The 19,854-nt window shown below is 45.2% G+C and overlaps 5 protein-coding genes across 5 annotated transcripts; 1 reads left to right on the top strand and 4 right to left on the bottom strand.

The window, feature by feature from the left end:
• Positions 1-103: 103 nt before the first annotated feature.
• Positions 104-3,761, bottom strand: PHALS_09410 (HEAT and armadillo repeat-containing protein; the record flags this gene model as incomplete). The annotated part of the gene is made up of 4 exons (XM_024722459.1): positions 104-2,055; positions 2,129-2,264; positions 2,322-2,733; positions 2,809-3,761. 4 exons carry the CDS (start codon positions 3,759-3,761, stop codon positions 104-106), a joined length of 3,453 nt encoding a protein of 1,150 aa, XP_024571652.1.
• Positions 3,762-5,524: 1,763 nt separating this feature from the next.
• Positions 5,525-9,336, bottom strand: PHALS_09409 (uncharacterized protein; the record flags this gene model as incomplete). The annotated part of the gene is made up of 3 exons (XM_024722448.1): positions 5,525-8,741; positions 8,805-8,959; positions 9,022-9,336. The coding sequence occupies 3 exons, from the start codon at positions 9,334-9,336 to the stop codon at positions 5,525-5,527; spliced, it is 3,687 nt and encodes a 1,228-aa protein (XP_024571651.1).
• Positions 9,337-9,579: 243 nt separating this feature from the next.
• On the top strand, positions 9,580-11,574 carry PHALS_09408 (nucleolar gtp-binding protein 1; the record flags this gene model as incomplete). The annotated part of the gene is made up of 1 exon (XM_024722437.1): positions 9,580-11,574. The coding sequence occupies one exon, from the start codon at positions 9,580-9,582 to the stop codon at positions 11,572-11,574; it is 1,995 nt and encodes a 664-aa protein (XP_024571650.1).
• A 134-nt stretch (positions 11,575-11,708) lies between these two features.
• On the bottom strand, positions 11,709-14,534 carry PHALS_09407 (Protein required for meiotic chromosome segregation; the record flags this gene model as incomplete). The annotated part of the gene is made up of 1 exon (XM_024722426.1): positions 11,709-14,534. One exon carries the CDS (start codon positions 14,532-14,534, stop codon positions 11,709-11,711), a length of 2,826 nt encoding a protein of 941 aa, XP_024571649.1.
• Positions 14,535-14,858: 324 nt separating this feature from the next.
• On the bottom strand, positions 14,859-18,428 carry PHALS_09406 (uncharacterized protein; the record flags this gene model as incomplete). The annotated part of the gene is made up of 1 exon (XM_024722415.1): positions 14,859-18,428. The coding sequence occupies one exon, from the start codon at positions 18,426-18,428 to the stop codon at positions 14,859-14,861; it is 3,570 nt and encodes a 1,189-aa protein (XP_024571648.1).
• Positions 18,429-19,854: the final 1,426 nt, after the last annotated feature.

Raw genomic sequence — 19,854 nt, 5'->3', positions numbered from 1 at the left:
AAAACAAATGCCTTATAAATGTTGGTGTACCATTAGTTGATGATGTGGTCATATGTTATGCAGGTGTGCCCTTCGATGGTATGCTATGTGTTGCTGGCTTACATTATAGCTCAAAAGGAATATCCTCGTTCGAATAGAGAACATCATACTCAAGTCCAATCTTCGTGTCGTATAATAGCGAAACGCAGCTAGTCGCATATGCCTTATCCGTATTAAGGCGCTCCAAAATGCGCAATAACGAGCACACTGCTGATAATAATTCTTCTTTCTTGATGGGATTGACATCGTGAGCGTCTCCACTCCCTCCGGCGCGACTGTCCTCAGTCAAATCACTTGCAGCAATATTTACACCACAACTTCCGTCATTCTCTCTTTCGATCGCTGCAACCATTCGATGAAGATTATGCAGCAGCCAGTCATACAAAAATCCTCGTGGTTTTGCTTTTAGCGCTTCCAGTATCAACGAATCGTCTTCGACAGTTGCAATGTGAATCAAGTGAACCAATGTAAAAGACAATTGGGTCTCCAATTGTTCCTTGTAACGGAACTCGGTCACATCCTTCAAATCTGACGCCGTCTCCAGTGCATCTACAGTGGCTCGAAGCGCTAACTGAAAGAACGAACCAAATGCACTACGCGTTTGGGAAACACGAAGCGCAGTGGCAGCACTAATTCGCACTTTAAAATTCTCCTGCTGGGCAACCGCAGTCAGCAGTGATTGAAATACGGACGGTGCCCACGCCACTGACGCGAGTGGAAGAGTAGGACACAACAGCACTTTGGCAATAGCGTGACATGCATTCCATCGGACCTTGGGTGAGCCTGCATTGATCTTACCAGCCAGCACAACCATAGCCTGTCCTAAGAGCTCATCAATCGAAATTCGATCTTTTGACGAGCTAAGTGTGCGTCGGAATGGCGGAAAGCTAATCCAACGGCAAACTAGTCCCAACGTGCGAGCCACACTCGATGCCACCTTGTCATTATCGTTGATGTATAACAGCATCTTTTCGATCACTTGTCGCAATTGTTGAGCTGGCAAAAGATCGTAAAGCACTTTGGAAGATAACAATGGACAGGACAACGATGATTCACCACTGGGTACAAATGAAGACAATAATGCACATGGCGGTAGCAAAGGCGACTCCAGCTCCCCAATTGCCTCAGGTCCCGGAGTCGTGCAGACGTTACCAAGAGCCCAAGCAGCTCGAACACGCACGTTCAAAGTCGAATCACTGAGAGCATCCAAAGCCAAATTCACCACATTACTTGCAAATTCACGAGTTTTAAATGTTGGCGCAAGACATAACGATCCTAACAATCGAAATCCAGCAGCGCGAACGACAGGTGAGCTGTCTTTTGAGGATTGCAAAAAAATGCGCGTGTAAGATTCCAGACACGAAACATTCGAGCCCCCGCCATTATAGCCACCACTCTTTGCTGCCAATACTGGAAGTCTTCGAGGCTGCTTCTTTTCTCCTAACCAGGCCCAATTTTGCGACGACAATAGCGTAAAACATGCGCAGACACTAGCACGGACGTGATGCGACGTATCATAGAAAGCTCGTACCAAATGTGTCGCCATAAACTCTAAGCAGTCGATGCGACAGTTCTCTGAAATTACACAGGTTGCTACAGCCTTTTCTGAGCTGCAGCCCCCTCCCTTGATATAATTTTCCAGAATTTTAACCGCTTGTAAGCGAACATTTGGGTCCATATCTTGAAAAGCCACCAGCATGAATTCTGCAAGACCCTGCCAGTTCGCACTAAGAGCAGGCGTATAGTTCTTGGCAATCTTAGACAAAAGTGACATGGCCTCCAGACGCAGCAGTGTGTGTGACGAATCATCAGGTCTAGATGCCAAAAACAATAGCTCTTTCACAAACGATCGACGACGAAGGAGCCATGTGCCACATGCAATCGATACATGCGCAACTCGTATCACTTCATCCGTGTCACTAGTATGAACCATCCAATCCAGGATGGAAGGAAGGGTTTCTTGAACATTAAGCAAGGCTGACATACATGACAAGCTTGCCATCCGCACACCATGGTCTATATGTCAACAATAACATCAGATCAGCAAAAAATCACACTTATCAACTCGTAACCAACGACTCAAATTCACCAGTGGACCCTGCGGCAACGTATAAACTCGATGCAAGTGCTTTCAAGACGTTCCCCAAGCTTGGCGTTAGCTCCATCTGATCTAGCACTGCAGCGACATTTCCATAGGGAAAATGCTGAATCACTGATGCCGTACTCTACAAAAGAAGCATATGAATACCAGCGTTTTGACAATAGGCTTGCAAGCCGCTCACCTTTAAGATCTGAGCAAGTGGGGTTGATTCTTTTTCGTGCTGTATACAATACACCAAAGTTATGTGCATTTGGTACAACATCAATGAGATTCGTTTAGGCATAGATGCAAATGACATTGACGACGTGAGCAGAGAAGTCGTCGCAGTGCCAGACGCGCGTCGAAAATACATCTTGAGCGGGATCTTTTCCCAAAACGCATCTAAAAATTTGGCAGCAGTCATGCGAGCCTTTTCACTTGGATCCATGATAAGTAGCGTGAGAACTGAAGGAGCATTGTTAAACAATGTCATGTAAGGCGTTGTCTGCTCTGGTAGATAGAGGCCCATTGACGATGTTATAGCTTTCGGAAAGTGCTGGGCAATCGCTTCCAAAGTGTATAGCACAGTGATACGTAGCCGCGCAAGCAATCCGCTAAAGCAAAAAAAAAAATTGAAATTAAAGCTATACATACAAGAAAATCTTGTCAAATTTGAGCACATTACTTACTCTCCGACCTGACGTCCTCCAGTGCTATTGTCAGACCCGCATATTGACGTATCTGACTCTGTGGGATGTATTTCTTCTTGCAATGAAAACACGAAATCGTTCTGATCGCACTTGAGCACCAGTCCATAGCCAACAACTTGACGCATGGAGCTGAGTAGACTGGGAAGTGTTGCGGCAATGCGATCGTTAAGACGGTCGAAATTAGAATTAATTATCGTAAAGATACACTTGACACTGGAAGTGCAAGCTTTGACAAGAATGCGATCGTTTTGGCCTTTAATAAGACTGAGTGCTTGCTGTCGAAAATTCTCCACCACCATCCGCAATAACGACGAAAAGTAGTGGTATACTTCGGGTGTCTTTCCAGCTTGCGTGCAAATGTTCGATACACAGCTCGTGGCAGCATACCGAGCTTCAATATCCACACCCGATGGATCCAAATGTTTCATTAAGACAGCAAACAGAAATTCAAACTCGCTACTTGCCCGATCAGCATTATCATGAAGCACTTGGCCTAGTGCGCGAATTGAATTAGCCGTATACCAGCTTGGACACGTTTTGATAAACTTTAGTAAAAATGTCATGACAACACGCAACTGTGCACTCGAGAACAATACTCTCTCCTTGCCGCAACATTTGAGTACAAGCCGCGTATATTCCGAGCTTAACAGGCCTGAACTTAATGGTAAGATTTGAGCTAGCGCTGTCACCAATGTCGCAATTTCATCACCTCGGATCCGAGGATTAGGTAGTGCAATGCCCATGAGCTGTTTCAGTATTTCCTCTAGATCTACAAGCGTGAGCTGCAACACAGCCACGTCGGCCTCCAATCGCTCAGCCGCAACCGTCCAGAGCTTACGATCTCGACGTTGTACACTTAAATTCCATCCTGTAGATGGAGACGAGCCTAGCGCTACATTCATACCGCCTGCTGCACAAATGGCGGGACTCATCGCCAATTCGCTTTTGTAGGTTCTGAAACTTCCAACTGTGACAGACAGATAGCGACCCGAAGGCGCTTCACTGCGATGTCTTCTTTCCTGTCGTTTTCTTGAGTATTTAACTGGCACGAACAATTTAAATGGCGCGTCCCGCGTCTGCGTCGTGTCTCGGCAAATTATCGCGATCGCCGCTTCTCATGATGAGCAGCTCCAAAAAATGGCTACATCGGCACTGATTGGTAAGTTGTCGCATGGAAGTTAATAGGAAGTGCTGCACAGAAGATATATGCATCAAAAAGATCACCTGTGTCTACTTTAATCTGTTGGTCATTTTTTATTATTACAAGAAGCGTTGTAATCGATATATCAACACGAAAAACAATTTCAGATGTTGCGGCATTTAAATCCACGGACGACACGATGTCACAAATTTATTGCATTCGTGTAAAGGTTGTACATTGCTTTCAATACCATGTCTGTAGGTATTTAGCAGCACAACAACAAAGCGTCAAAGGCTCCAAGCGCGATTGTCAGTGCAGCATACGATGTAAAATTGCGACAATTAAAGATATCGGCGTCTTCGACGTCGAAAGCAGCTGCCACTAACTCAATTGGTTATTCTCTCATAGTGTTTCGTTTAGCAATTGCAGCAACAGGCGTGGTAGGTGTTAATGTCAGAGTTTTCAACGGCTCCCAGAATGTGTTCTTGTTAATAAAAGGTTATGAGCAAGGTCACTTGAGGTTGGTGGCGTTCATTCCAGTCCCCCTCGTACCATACATGGTGTAATAACTGTTCGACATTGGATCCGAAATAGATTTGACGTTTCCAAAAATTGCAGCCGGTATACCGAAAATTTCACCTATATTTGACAGCTCGCTACCACAAAAAAATGTATCTATTAATATAAGAAGAATTGTATAAAGGGTACATATTTAGCTTATCAAAGATTACGAGTGCAGTTTCCATGATATGGTTTACGGATCGCTGCATAAAAAATTAGCTTAAGATCCCTATCGCTTTCGTACTGAAGATGAGCCACACCATTTGCTACAGAAATCCACTTTTCTTACTTCCTCGCGTATCTCACTTGTTATCTTCTCAAATACGGCTAATTCTACCAAGCTCAAGTGAAGAGTCCATATTGCCTATTAATTGAAATACAAACAAGACTTGAGCGATCCAGGTTACTACTCGGCAGATATCTCTCAATATGATCTCTAAAAAGAAGCGCTTTCGCAAAGGTGTACTCCGAAATGAGCGAAATTATGATGAGACATTGGAGCCTCGTTGCTATCGTACCGATTACCATAACATTTAATTTAGTTGATGACGCGAAGTTATTGAGTTAACGGTCGGATGAGAATTAGTAGAACACATGCCAAATCTCTCGAAGCATTTTTGGTCTCTATTTCCATCATCATTTAACTTATGTTGCTACTACGATTCGGATTCGTGAGATATCTGTAACACCGTTGTAGATTGACGCATTTCGATGACAAAGTCGACTGTTTAGATATTTGGGGTAGGATAAAGTCATAAGTCAATCGCCAAAACCCTTGCAAACTTACAAGATTAAATCATACCAGAAAGAACGTTTACACACGTAAACTAGTCACCTTTTGAAAGCGTGCTCGAGAACGAGTAACTACCAACTGGTTTAAAAGATATAGTTGCATCCTACAGCCGAAGCATAAAGATCAGAACTATACACAGACTTAATCACCATTATCACCAAAAACATTGCATTTACAACTGCCCTCTTCGGCTTGGTATACTAATTAGAAACAGTAAACGAATCGTCTCCAATACCGCCGTCTACGCTGCTAGCGTCAATACTAGCCGCGTATTTGCTTGCAAGCTCAAGGTCAGCCTTAAGCTGCTCCATACCCGAGGACAGCAGCTCCCACAAATCGGGCGCCTGGCCTTGCCCCGCGGCAGCTAGCTCGTCATCATCCGGAAGGTCGGTGTATTGTGACAGCTGCTGCGTGAGACGATGCGCACGCGCTGACAAGACGTTGTTCTCGGCTTGCAGCTCCGCAAGCTTTACGCGAAGCTCGTCGTGTGCATTAGTTTCGTCAAAACGCGCCTGAGCGAGTTGCTCCAGCTCATCCCGAAGCATATTATTTTCGTTAACAATGCGGTCAATTTCATCTCGTGCTTCCTGTTCCACGTGACGAGCAAATTCTTGAATGCGGCTGACCTTCTTGTCACTTTCGCGAGACAGATCCTCACAATATGCCTTCGATTTCTGCAGCAATCCTTCAAGCTCACGGTTCGTTCCCTCCAGTCGCTGATTCACACGCTTGTACTCGTCCATTGTCTGAATTAGATGCGCTTTTTCATCGTTCAATCCGCGAAGCTGGCCTAGTTCTGTTTCAAGTGAATACTTTTCTTGCTGCATCGCAGCTAGCTGTGCGCGAATCTGCTCTAGCTCATGCTGAGAACGCTTCATTGCCGAAGTACTTTCATTGTGAGCTTGGCGAAGATTCTCGCACTCGCCATTTAACTGTGCTAACTGCTGGTCCGAAGACATTTTTTCAGCCTTGTAGCGATCAAGAAGATCTTTATGCTGAGCCACATTAGATTGGTTGCGTTGTGATTCTGCAGCGAGCTCGGCATCCTTACTTTGAAGCCTTTGGGTGGTCTCTGCCAATTGACGCTGGACATCGGCATGTTCTGACTTAAGTTGTGCGACTTGACTACGTGACACCTGCTGCTGCTTCTCAATTTCATCACGCATGCTTTGAATTTCCGAGATTAACGAAAGATTTTTTTTCGTGAGAGTCTCAAGCTTTTTTTGCACTTCATTATGGTGTGCGCGCATCGCATTAAGTTGCTCCTCAGCTTGCGTTGCCTTTGCCTGCGACTGTTCCATTGACCTCGACAGATCATCGTTCGCGCATTGCAGCTCGTTCAAAGAGGATTGAGCAGAAGAAAGTTTATGTTCATAGAATTCCTGAAGCCTTTTTTGCTCTTGTTCGGCAGCGACTCGTTCTGACAAAGCAGTCTGTAAATCTGCAGCAATCGCATTCTTCGAGTGTTCTGCCTCCAGCAATTGCTGCTCTAATGACTGCTCCTTACTGTGAAATTGGCTAATTTGTTGTTCCAGTTGTGCAATCTCTCTCTGAGCACGATCCAAATCAGCGCGAGGAATGGACGACTGTTCTATCTCTGCAATGGACTGCCGCAAGCTAGCACAGTTTTCTTGCTCGGTTCGCAAATGAGCTTGAGCATTCGCCAAATCCTCCATCGTAGTCTCTAGGCTGGATTGAAGTTCAAACGAATTTTCCATATTTTCCTGAGCCATATCTTGCAAGTTCTGAAGCTGTTGCTCCAACGACTTTATTTCAATCTTCTGGTTGTTCACAGTACACTCAAATTCTTGAATTTTAAGTTTCAGCTCATTGACGGAAGCCTCCGACTGCGTCAACTGATTCACAATCGCATCCTTTTCAGATCGAGCCTGGCTTAGCTCATTTTGTATTAAAGCCACCTTCTCATCACTTTTTGAGGCAGCAACAGCAATATCTTGTAGCGCGGCAAGCTCTTGCTGCAAGATTGCATTAGCGCCTTGAGTTTCCGCGAGATCAGTCTGCGCCTTACGAAATTTTTCATGCAAATGCTGCAACTGGTTTTCAATATTCTGAAGGCGTTTGATCTCACAACCCAGCTTGGCAATTTCTTGCTCCTTCAAAAAAAGTTCGTGACCTTTTTCAACCGCGTCAGTTTGAGAGGCGCGGAGTAATTCAATCTCTTGCTTCAAAGTGTTCAGTGCTTCTTCGTCAATTTGCTTAACCTTGATCAGCTCATCGTGGGCGGAATGAAGACGGTCAAACTCAGTTGAGAGGGCACTACAGTTATGCTCTAGATTCGAAATGTGCTCTGCCTTTTCGTTGGCAGCACGTCTCACCTCTTGAAGCTCTTGCTCCAACAGCATGATACGCTTCTCCGGCGAAGGTTTGGCGATACCTGCTTCTTCATGTTCCTCATCCCCTTCAGACTGCACTGATGAAAGCATCTGATACTGCTCTTCAAGCCAAGCATTACGATTATTTAGGTGCAAATTTAATTCCATTGCCTCGGTGAGCTCGCGCTGAGCAGTAGCAACTTGCTCCGTAAGAACGCTGATAATGTCAGTATCGCCTCCTACCACCGCAAGCCTGTCACTTTCAATCGATGCTTCGTCGCCATACCGAGTACGGTTATCAAGTTCGACTAACTTCGCGACTTCCTGGTTCTTGCAATCAAGCTTTTCCTGTAATTCCTCAAGCTGTTTCTCTAGATCCACAACCTTGTTTTCGAGTACAGATTGACCTGAAAGCGCTTTTTCGCGTAATTCTGCCTGATTTTTAATCGTATCCGCCGACATTGAAGCAATTTGCTGCTTTAACTCCTCGTTTATCTTCCACAACTCGACACAATCGTGCTTGTAATCCTCTAACTCCTGAGCCGATTTTGCTACAAATCCTTCGTGTTCTTTGACCTGATTCTCTAAAGTCTCCAATTCGTGTTGACCTTCCATCTTCAGTCGTTGTAACTTCTCGTATTCTTGAGAAACCCTGTCTAGCTCTAGTTGAAGCTGCTCGAGAGCATTTACGTCCATCATGCGCTGCGTCTGAGCTTCATCTAGACTACTCTTCAAGTCTTCGGCTACAGCTTTGGAGTCACACAGAGCCTGCTCTTTTTCAGTCAAAGAAGCTTCAAGCATTGCTTTTTCAGCTATAATTGTCGAAAGAGCCATGTCCTTTTCCCTTAACTGCTCTTCATATTTTTCACCAGCAACCTTGCTTGCGACTTGAATTGCATCAGCGGCCTCCTTCCTCGCCGCTTCGCGCTCGGCAATTAGCTCTTCAAATTGATTTTGATAATCGTCACGGAGCTCACATTGCTCCTTGTCCTTCGTCGCCACTGCAGCTTTAAGCTTCTTTAACTCCACGTCCTTCTCCTGCAGCTCCAACTCCAGCTGCTTCTTGACTGCAGCCAACGCATCACTGACATAAACATTAAGCAAATTAAAACGTATATGCACTCCTTTTCTTGCTAGAAACAGTTACCGCATGTCAGTGATATCCTGTACTCGCTCCATGAGCATCGGTTCCGACGTGTACTCAACCTTGTACTGCAGCTGCACATTCTGGTCTTTTAAGTCCTCCATCTCTTTCTCCAATCCTGCTATCTTGGCTGTCAATATCTTACGTTCTTTCTCCATCTGCAGACCAAAAGATGTTTAAATTGTCGTCTTTTTCGTCAAAATTACTCTGGGCTCCGCACCTGATCCACCAACGTTCTTTTTTCAAATTCATGCTCGCCCACCTTAACCATCAGATTATTTAAACGTTTGAGCAACATTTTCATGGCCGAGTCATCATTCTCACTGCCACTTTTGGTACTTTTCGCATCAACTACCGGGTTGACGCGTTGTTCAGACAAAAATGACGGCGGTGTGGACGGAGCTGATGATTGAAGGGGTGACGGTGTCGCGGGCGGGGTCGAGTGCTGTGGAGACACTGGCATCTTTACGGTCTCTTCAATTGAGTGCGTGCTGCCCGTTTCGTTCTCATTGTCGCCAAAGAGCACGGCCCACATGGCATCCGTCGAATTATTGTAATGCGGACTACGACCAGATAGCCGCGATTCGACCTAAATAACAGCGTATATTCTGCTCGAAAAACCTGTCATACAGACTAACGTTTTGTGTGGGCTACATGAACATGACGCTCGTGCCTTATTTCAGGTACACTTGCTAAGCGCCAACCAAGTCAAATAACGCTGTTTGATATCTCCACTCGTTCATTGACGTAGAATTGAGTCTCGCTCTTTGACGTCAGGATGGTGGTATACAACTTTAAGAAGATTCAGACAGTGCCGACAGCCAATGACTTTATTGATATTGTGCTCACGCGCACGCAGCGCAAGACGCCGACAGTGATCCATCCGACATATGCCATCTCACGTATTCGCGCATTTTATATGCGCAAGGTTAAATTTACGCAGCAGACGTGCCAAGAGAAGCTTAGTCAGATCATTGATGACTTTCCACGCCTTGATGACTTGCATCCGTTTTACGCTGATCTTATTAATATTCTATATGACCGTGATCACTACAAGTTGGCGCTCGGTCAGGTCAATACAGCCCGGGCTCTTATCGACAACATTGCTAAAGATTATGTTCGAATGATCAAATATGGTGACTCGCTCTATCGGTGCAAGCAACTTAAACGTGCGGCTCTTGGTCGAATGTGTACACTTTTAAAAAAACAAAAGGCTTCACTCGAGTATTTGGAAGAAGTGCGAAAGCATCTATCACGTCTTCCATCTATTGACCCAAACACCCGCACGTTGCTAGTAACTGGTTTTCCTAATGTAGGCAAATCGAGCTTTATGAACAAGGTCACGCGTGCCGATGTGGATGTCCAGCCGTATGCTTTCACAACCAAGGCTTTGTACGTCGGCCACCTAGACTACAAATATTTACGGTGGCAGGTGATTGATACCCCTGGTATCCTCGATCATTCTCTTGAGGATCGTAATACAATTGAGATGCAGGCTGTCACAGCACTTGCTCACTTACAAGCGTCCATTCTCTTCTTTATGGATATTTCTGAGCAATGCGGCTTCACTATTGAGCAACAGCTAAGTCTGTTTGAGAACATCCGCCCGCTGTTTGCTAACAAACCGCTAGTATTGGTGTGCAACAAAGTCGACCAGATGCGCTTCGAAGAATTATCAGAGCACCACCAAAATATGATTAATACGGCCGTGGAGGAAACCAAAGCCAAGTTTTTCACAATGTCAAACCATTCCGAGGAGAATGTCATGGAGGTGAGAAATTACGCATGTGATGAGCTTTTGGCCCATCGTGTCAATTCAAAGGTCAAAGGCAATAAGGTGGCTGATGTGCTCAATCGCTTGAGCGTTGCTATGCCTGTACCTCGTGATGACATGAAGCGTGAGATCTCTATTCCAGCCAGTGTTATCGCAGCTCGCAACAATCCAAGCAACGCAGCACCACGTGTGTTGCTCAAGGACAAGATGAACGCTAATGGTGGGGCGGGTGTATATTCATATGACTTCAAAGAGCATTACAAGGGCATGCTTGGCAACGACGACTGGACACAGGATGCGATTCCAGAAATCTGGAATGGCAAAAATATTGCCGACTTTGTGGACCCTGACATACTTAAGCGTCTCGAGGCTCTAGAGAGAGAGGAAGACGAGGCAATGGAGAACAATGCCCCAATGGATGTAGATGAGGACATGAGCGACCTTGACGACGAGCAGAAAGACAAATTGGCTCGTATTCGAGAGAAGAAAGCCATCATTATAGCGAATCACCGTCAGAACAAGAACAAGAACCACTCGTCTGTTGCACGGAAGGTGCGTGCAAAACTTCGCACGCTCACGCAAACGAAGAAGGAATTAGAGGCTCTTGGCGTGGATACTAGTTACATGAAACACGCAGATGCAGTTGTAGCAAAAAGGAAAGCAGGTGATGAAATTCGTGGTCGGAAGCGCCAACGCGAAGACATGGATGTGGATATGGAAGATGCAACCGAGAGCTCTGATTACCGTGTGCGTGCTCGTGCTAAATCAGCACTGCGCTCCAAGTCAAAGAACCGGTCACAATCGTTGGTAACTCCACGTGATCAAGCCGGTTTTGGTGACAAGGCTGCAATGGCTACTGCGAAACGTGCGACTCGGTTAACACAGCGCAAGGCGGCCAAGATGGGTCGCGCCGGTGAAGCTGACCGGAAATCAGTACCGAAGCTGGCGAAATGGCAGAACTCGGGCAAGCGTGGCCAAGGCAATACGTACTCGCGTTAAGTTTAGACACAAGTATAGCCTTTTACATAACGTTGCCACAGATATTATCCACCTATAAAATGTTCGATTTATAGATTGAGGATTTGTATTAAAAATAAGCTTCATCTCAAGAAAATTAGCAGTAAAGTATTTTATTAGTAGTCGCTTTTGTAAATGTTATCAAATGAATTATATACTTTGACTTCGTGATGAGGATAGCCTGCTGCCCGCACTTCATTAACCTGATTGCTCGTTCCAATCTTCGTATTCACGTCACGACTATTTTCTGTCCAGTCATGATTTGGGTAAATTGTTAGATCGAGACTTTCTGAAACCTCGTTCAGGTGGGAGATATCACCCTCGGAGAGATTCTTAAAGACGACGTCGACTATATAGTCATAACGTTTTAAAAGCAAGTGAAGGTGATTTGGCATATCAGGTACAAGTCGCTCGATAACAAGCGAGATTGTTAATCCGACTTGACAAACAACAACAAAGCCTAATGCCTTGACCGTTCTGCTGTAATTCTCAAATAAATCGGACGTCCAAAGGATCAGCGCTGCGTTTGTTCCTACGGTGATATATGTCATCAAACGAAAGATGTAGAACCATACGCCAATACTTTTCGCTGGGTGAGGAAATGGACGACGACAACCAAAACAAAGCTTTGACGCATCCACGTGCACTTCCACAATATTGTTAATCAGCGCGAGCAAAGGAGTCAAAGGAAAAGCTACGACAAACAGATTATGAAATCCAAATTGAATTGCCAGCTCGTTGTAATCTTCGAAAGCTTCATTGCTTTCGTACGGTGCCAACTTAGCTTGAGCTTCGATAACATTGTGTCGAGCTTTCTTTTGGTCATTGTCCTGCGCGTTGGCCTCAACGTATAGCTGATATCGATACTTAAGGTACGGGATAGCTACTTCTGTGGTATTGCCCACCCCTATGCGAACCACAAAGAGAATCAACAGTTGATCACGTAGTTCTTTCATGCAGTCATCACCATACAAACACGAATTCTCTACTGAACGCTTGAGAAATGCGATATAGAAAAACGAAGCGAACGAATTACAAAACTGAAAGAGGAAGACTTTGATTGCCAAGTAGTTCTCATAATCAGCATCTGTGCGATGGTTTTCCAAATCATTTAGTTTTCGAGCAACAAGTCTGTAGATCATATTGAGAATCAAAATTTGAATAGCGTTTCCAACAGTGACTGCCAAGGTCAGTGGAGTCCGGAACTTGATGTCGATATTCGATGAAGTATCACCGTCGTTGATAAGATGTTTCAGTACAAAAAGCCCAACAAGCGCGATTATGACAATACCAACCATGATTGTAACGACAGTTACGGACACAGCAAACCATCGATGGCGCTTTGCTCGATTTTCGTACGTAAGCTCTTCGACATCAGTGATTGAATTGTAGCTCTTAATTCCACGAAATTGAGGCCGATAATGAAGGCCTTCGTAAAGTGCGTGACATCCCCAAAGTGATCCAAGTAGACCATTTTTTCGCTTCCAAAACTCAGAAAACATTGACGACCAAATGACCACGAAGATCGCAAAGGCGACCAAGAAGTATCCTCGATTATTGTCGTTTCCATCTTCGTCTCGCTCCTCTTCGTAAATAATCGTGATAATACCTGCAATGGATGGAAAAAGCAACATCTTGGTATAAAACTCGAGCCAAGCAAAGTAAAGCGCAATTTTTTCTCCAAAATAGTAACGAATTTTGTGGATCGGCTGGTATATCATTTTCATATCTAGGGCCCACGTTGTACGAAACTCGTTCAACGCAGCTTCATCATGAAGAGCAAACATCGGATTTTTCAAGTACCCTGCATCTTGAAGCGCATCCAAATTAAGGTGTCGCTCCACGATGCTCGATGCCAGACGAATACGATCTTTCTGAGAGAAAAGTGTTTGCTCATGAAAACCACCCCAATTAATTGGATAGCGACGAAAATAAGGTTGATATTCGGGCTCGTGGCGATAGTCGGCGAAAGGCGCGAAATACGACATCGGGTCGTGATGTAAGGAAAAGATCGAAGTCCAAAATCGATTCCAATGTGTCTGACTGTGATTATCCTGATCGGAAAACATACCATCAGCCTCTTCTCTGTGTCCCCAGCGACGAAGGGCATGGCGAATTTGTGGATGGAACTCATCGCCACGCGAAATAAGAAGTGGATCCATCTCGGGTATCTCTGACGTGTCGTTGGCCGTTCCGCGTTTATTTCGTAGATGATCTATTGACTTTTGCCATTCGACAGATCCAAGTTCACGCTTCAAATCCAGAATTTTGTCTCTGTGCAGCATTATGTCAAACGGCTTGTTGCTTAACTGCAAACAGTAGTTAGTACGATCGGCTTCCACACGTAAATCATCGTTCTCCGATTTCACCGACATGATGATTTCGTCACCATCACAGCTGAGAAACATTCGCGTCGTTAAGCCACATGCGAGCTGCACACGTCGCGATATGGCCGTGGCCACTAATTCACAAAAGCGACGCTCTGTCGTGAAGCCAGTCGAGCCTATAAACTGTTCGTACTCAGCTTCTAGAAAATGCTGTTCGCTTTCAAGTCTATTTTCGGTTTCTTGGCCACTTTCGCTGTGGCTGGTTTTCACCGTGTCACTTCCATGTTCGTCGAGGAAGCATCGAGGGGTTCGAAGTACACGCTGAAAAGGACAGAAATAGTGTTTGAGGTCACTTCCCAAAAGCAAAGCAACAAATGCTTGCATACTAAACAGTTCAGCTTTTTTTTCCTCGCCACCTTCCCGCAAAGGAAAAATCATGACCAGGTCGTTTTCAAACATCGTATTTTCATAAGCATTTGAAACTACGCCAAGCTTGTAAAATATTGATGCAGATTTACTTTTTGAAGTCATATCAACATGAGCCGAGCGTGCATTTTCAGCCGACATGTCCACGTAAATTTCATCTGAAGTGCCAAGGCCACCATTTACTTTCATTTCAGGTTGAAACTAGGTTTTAAGAGATATCAACAATGGAGCATCATTCAAGTTTAATTTAAAATGCACAGTCTCATGCTTGAATCGAAAATAGCTGCGATCATTTTGTTCGCAATACACATGGCTTTAAATGCGGTGTAGCTATTGTTACGTCTCTAACGCTTGTCAAGTAGAGACTTCAGCCTAATCTTGGCATTGCGGTGACATTTGCCAAAAATATATTCAGCATGCGTTTGCTTTTATGCACTTCATAGTCCTTGGAAGTGGTAGCGCAAGCTCGTTACGTAAAATTTTCAATATCTTGCCTGTCGTCACCACAACACACTACCATTCGTTCAACATGTCGGTATTATTGGCGCCAATATCAACTGTCCAAATCGTGTGAGGTTTTACTAACTTAGTTAGCGCACTTCGATCGGTCTTGCCCGTTAGTGGTTGCTTGCTAGGATACGACAATATGCTAATTTGTGAAGGTGCCACGTGTGCCACTTCTTCCACGTCGTATAGAAACATGGCACACTTCCACTTTACTTCGTCCAAGCCTCCACTAATAGAATCTAAATGCAACTCCATCTTTCGAACTTCATCACTCGACTGACCATGTCGTCGAAGATTTACACATCGGGGTCGATTTTTAGAGCTAGTAAATGAGAATCGGTCTTGAAACTTCCTCATTAATCCAATGTTGCCACTTGATACCATTTGACCTCGAGTTCGATTATCTCCAGCACTTGTTGCTACTTCCGAATCGCTTTCGCTACTATGTCCGGTGTGGTCACTACCTTCCGACCCTCTTTCTTCTCCAGTAATAGCACCTTGATGACTACTGGCAATGTCACCATAATTGGTTGTCAATGAAAAGCGAGCGAGTTTTTGAACCGACGCACTGGTGGGAGTGTCAATACCAGCATGATCGCCGTTATTATCGTTGCCACTACTCGCAGAACCATGCACTCCTGATGCACTACCTCCACGTGAGAGCAACTGGCGCGTGGTAGAAAATAATGAACCACCTCGCGAACTTGCATGTTGGGCTGCTTGCTCGGCAATTTTGGCCTTTGCTGAAAGCGCTGCCTGTTTAGCCATCCGCATCATGGCATCGTTTACAGAACTTTGAAACAGCGCTTCGTGCAATTCCTTGAGAGCAGCACGCATACGGTCCGCGTCTCCCGAGGCAGCATAGCCCACATACATTGCATGCCTTTCCGATCCATGCGGAAAGATGCCGTTCTGTCGCGAAGCTTCCTGAATCTTCTCGGACAGTACGTATTTTAAATACTTGGACGCCCGCGTAGTCTTTCTGTCTAGACGCACACGTTCCACGTTAGTGCTTAAATCAGTAGCAGACGAAAGTGATCCGGACGAGGAAGCAGAAGGTCGACCCGTTATAGCTACGGTAGAGAGGTAATCATCCCACATGCTGCGAAAAGCATTTTGATAAAATTCAGTTGATAGATCTTGGACTTCCTCCATTTCGTTTATTTCTTCTTTTCCCTTCGATTGTGCTATAGAGCTTGGAAGCAGATCCTCAACTGGGAGTGCCTCCTTAAAGAAAGACTGCAATTCTGTCTTGCTCAAAGGAGTATCTGACAAGACGGGCTCGCTTTGCATTGTGAATGTTGGAGCCACAGCTGGAGCAAATTCACTGAAGCCATCATCGTCCTCACCAGAAATTTGCGAGTCAGACTGATGAAAATCTGTAAAAGCCTCTTCCTTATCATCAGACGTCTGCGTAAAGTCACCAAAATCACCAAAATCTTCGTTATCCATGTTTTGTGCGAAGGCAAAAGCAGTGGAGACGGAGCCAGAAAAATCTCCAAACGAATCGCTAGCATCCTTTTCAATAATCATCTTTTCTACAACAGCTGGGGATGAAGACGAGCTCCACGGTGAGCTTTCTGATACTAATGAGGCGCTTTCAACGTGTTCTACCGCCACTACTAAACCATCGACGTTGCCAGAAACGTCAATGTCAGCGTTATCACTTACAATCTTTGTATCGGCCAGATGTGATTCGACATTAATGTACCCATTACAGTTTCGAGATGTGATGTTCGTTTCTGCTTGGTATGGATCTGAAACGGACGGGGACGCACATAGCGAGTCGTGGTGTGACAACAAATCGCTTGGTCTAGCAGAATCTGCACTAATGACAGTAGCTGATGTTGCAAAGGAATCGTGGTGACTCGTCTCAAAGATCTCTGTAGGTGAATTTTGATCAAATTGCTTATCGATTGTGCCGACGACTTGATCATTGGCCAACTTGATACTCTCGGTGTCTTCACCTTGTAAACTTGCAACATCGACATTATCGTCACTAGCATCAGCACTGGGTATCACGGCAACAGCGATTTTGGTAGACTCAGCTAGCGCAATCAAATCTTGTTTTTCAGACTCTTCAGCTGCTTTTTCCATACCAAACACATCTCCCTGATTTCGTGCAGACCCACAACTACTTAATGCTTCGTCACAGACATCTGATAAGAGAGTAGTAGGAAAACCGGCATTTAGCCAGTCATCTTCCTCTGCAGTTGCTAGCTTTGTTTCGTGTTCAGTGGTAAAGCTACCAGACTGTTGTTCGAAAGCGTCAATACCATTTGTTAAATCATCTTGACTAATTAGTCTGTGAGACTCATCTTTCGCATCTGTATCCATAGTCGTTTTCCATGCAGCAAGAGCCTCAGCTAAAGGCACTTCATTCGAAGCAGCCAGGCCTGCTTCTGCAAACGGGTCTATTTCTTCCAGGTCGTCAGAGGCAGATGTTGTAAGCCCGAAAAAATTTCTAGTTGATGCAAATGAGCTGTCTAGTGAAGGGGGAGCAGATGAAGGAGAAGCATATGCTGAAACGGTATGTGTTGCAGGTGCAGATGCACTGAACGACGAATACACACCCAGATGTTCAATCGAGCTTTCCCTGGCTCGAACACTGACGAAGGAAGAAGAGCTCAACGAGCGAGAGGATCGAGTGGTGCGCTTGGAAAATGGATCACGCGGTGATGCCGACTTCTCATCGACCCCGCTGCAATTTTTTGACGTCACTACTTCTTCATACGGGAAAACAAACGATCCACGTAATGACGTCGGCGCTGAAATTGATGTCGGCTGCGTCGTTGTCAGAGAAAATATTTTCGTGTCAACTTCTGAAGTAACGAGATTGCTTTCGATGCAGCTGTTGCTCAGCCCAACGAAAGGATCACTTGGAGTTGTCGTATGAACGGGAGAAAATGACAACAAGTCTTTCTCTACAGCGCTGGAGGCACCACATTCTGGCAACGTGACCGAATTAATCGAAAACCCTAATGCGCTCGGTGACGAAGCTCTTCTATTTACATTGACAGCTGCATTTTTCAGTGAATTTGACGACATTGCAAGCTGACTGCTTTCTTTCTCCTGCGTAGTCTTGCCCCACACCAGATCCAAGATCGCCGATGTCGAAGTACGAGCTGAAGGCTTAATATCATTCGTCACACACCTTTCACTCTTTGCTTCAGTTTTTGTATTGCGTACTGCTACTTCTCTTCTATCTGTTACAGCGCCCAAACCTCCTATTATGTCCGCAAAGGGGTCGACTTCGCCGCTTATCGAAGGTAACAAAGCGGGCGGTGCTGTCGAGGACTCGGAGGTAATTAGAGGTGAAAACAACATTAACGAAGACCTGTCGTCATCTGGAGTAGAATTACCGCTTTGTTCTTGACTCACAAAATCTCCAAAGTCCGTTTCAGCTCCGTAAACATCGCCGAAGGGGTCGGAGGGCAGCTCGGCAGCAGCGAAAGACCCAAACTCGTCACCTGCTACGTCATTTGCGACATTCTTGGCCTCTTGAGACGAAGTGAGCCGTATGGAGTCATCATAGCGACCTGCTGACGCGCCCTCAAGGCCCGAGGACGCTGTCATCATGATACCCACGCTGCTGTACTATCGATGTACGCCTACTAAATGGCTCATGAACTAGTGCATAGTGAAGGCAAGTACCACATGTGACCCATGATAAACGATATACGGGAAGTAGGAATAATTCTAGATGATGGGAAAAAAGTTTACCTTATTATTAGTTCTCGTAGCAAGCTAGGAAACAGCTAGTCACTAGCAAGTACAATTTGCTAATGGAAGAGTAATAAGATAAGAAGTCGTTATAGCTGTTATGCAATGGGTGCGCGCTGTACGTACACATTACACTTTTGTGTAATTGTGGACAGCTCTGGGGAACCAAAGATCTGGTGGTAATGAAGGGCACGTCATGTAAACACACAAATGTATGATTGAGCATAGTTAATGTACCGTACCAGATGTTTTGTTTTTCAAAATAAATGCTAATCTTGGATTTAAGAGCAAATTTCTCACTTAGTTTGCCTTAATTTGCATGAATCATTCAAAATGCAGCTGTTGTCCCTTTGATGAAAGCTGTCTGCGATTACAGATACCCTTCACTTTGATGACGCAAAATGCTGCGGCATCTTTATCCTTGACATCAACCATTGCTGAGCACATCGTAACAATATCTCTCCTTTCACACAAAAGTTGCAGCGGGGCTGCCGTAGCTAAGCGCTTGAGGAAGCGTACATTAGATCACCGACCTTTCATTCCTTACAAGAACCAAGTATGAGTTAGCGGATCGCAAACCGCTTACTCCAAGAATAATTATTGCCTTTCCAAACTCTTCGGTTTGAGTTCAAGACTGATTTTTAAAAGTTTAGATTTTCCTAAATATACTAAATAAATATAGTAAAATCTAAATACACGCATAACTAGTGGCTACCTAGCCACATACCGTATTCTTGTTTTGGTGTGGTCACACCATGCACATCTCGTGTGACACACCCCTGTTATCAAGGTTCGTGTGACCCCGTTTCACCCTCTCCCATTAAGATTGAGAGCATTTATAGTTCCAATCGATTATTGCCTCAACGAGGCTCGCGGGTCCGTTAGACACTGCAACTCAATCTGTTGGAATTAAACAGCTTCCTTGCTCAATGAGCCCTGTGTCCACGACACGTAAATCACCAAGTATTGCTGGTTCTGACAGCGAGCACGGGCAGAGCCCAACTTCTTCCCCGCACGCAGTGCGATGTCGGGCAGTGCGTCCGCGGCACCGGGGGATGTATATTCTAGGCTTGATTAGCACAAACGTCGCGCTTCGCGCACGCTTTCAGTGCCGAGTGGCCTCGTTGAGGATGTGGTCGACTATGAGTCTGACACCTTTTTCCTGCATGGGATGAGGAGGAAGGCGGGCTGCATCAGCAGCGTGATACGAGCCCCGTTCGCGCCTTGCAGACCCCATGTCCGCTCCCTGACTTCTCGTCGACTGAGAAACGTGGTGTAA

Source organism: Plasmopara halstedii (genome assembly GCF_900000015.1).
Source record: "Plasmopara halstedii genome assembly, contig: Scaffold_42, whole genome shotgun sequence".
Classification (NCBI taxonomy): domain Eukaryota; phylum Oomycota; class Peronosporomycetes; order Peronosporales; family Peronosporaceae; genus Plasmopara; species Plasmopara halstedii.
This window is presented reverse-complemented; position numbering and strand designations above follow the sequence as displayed.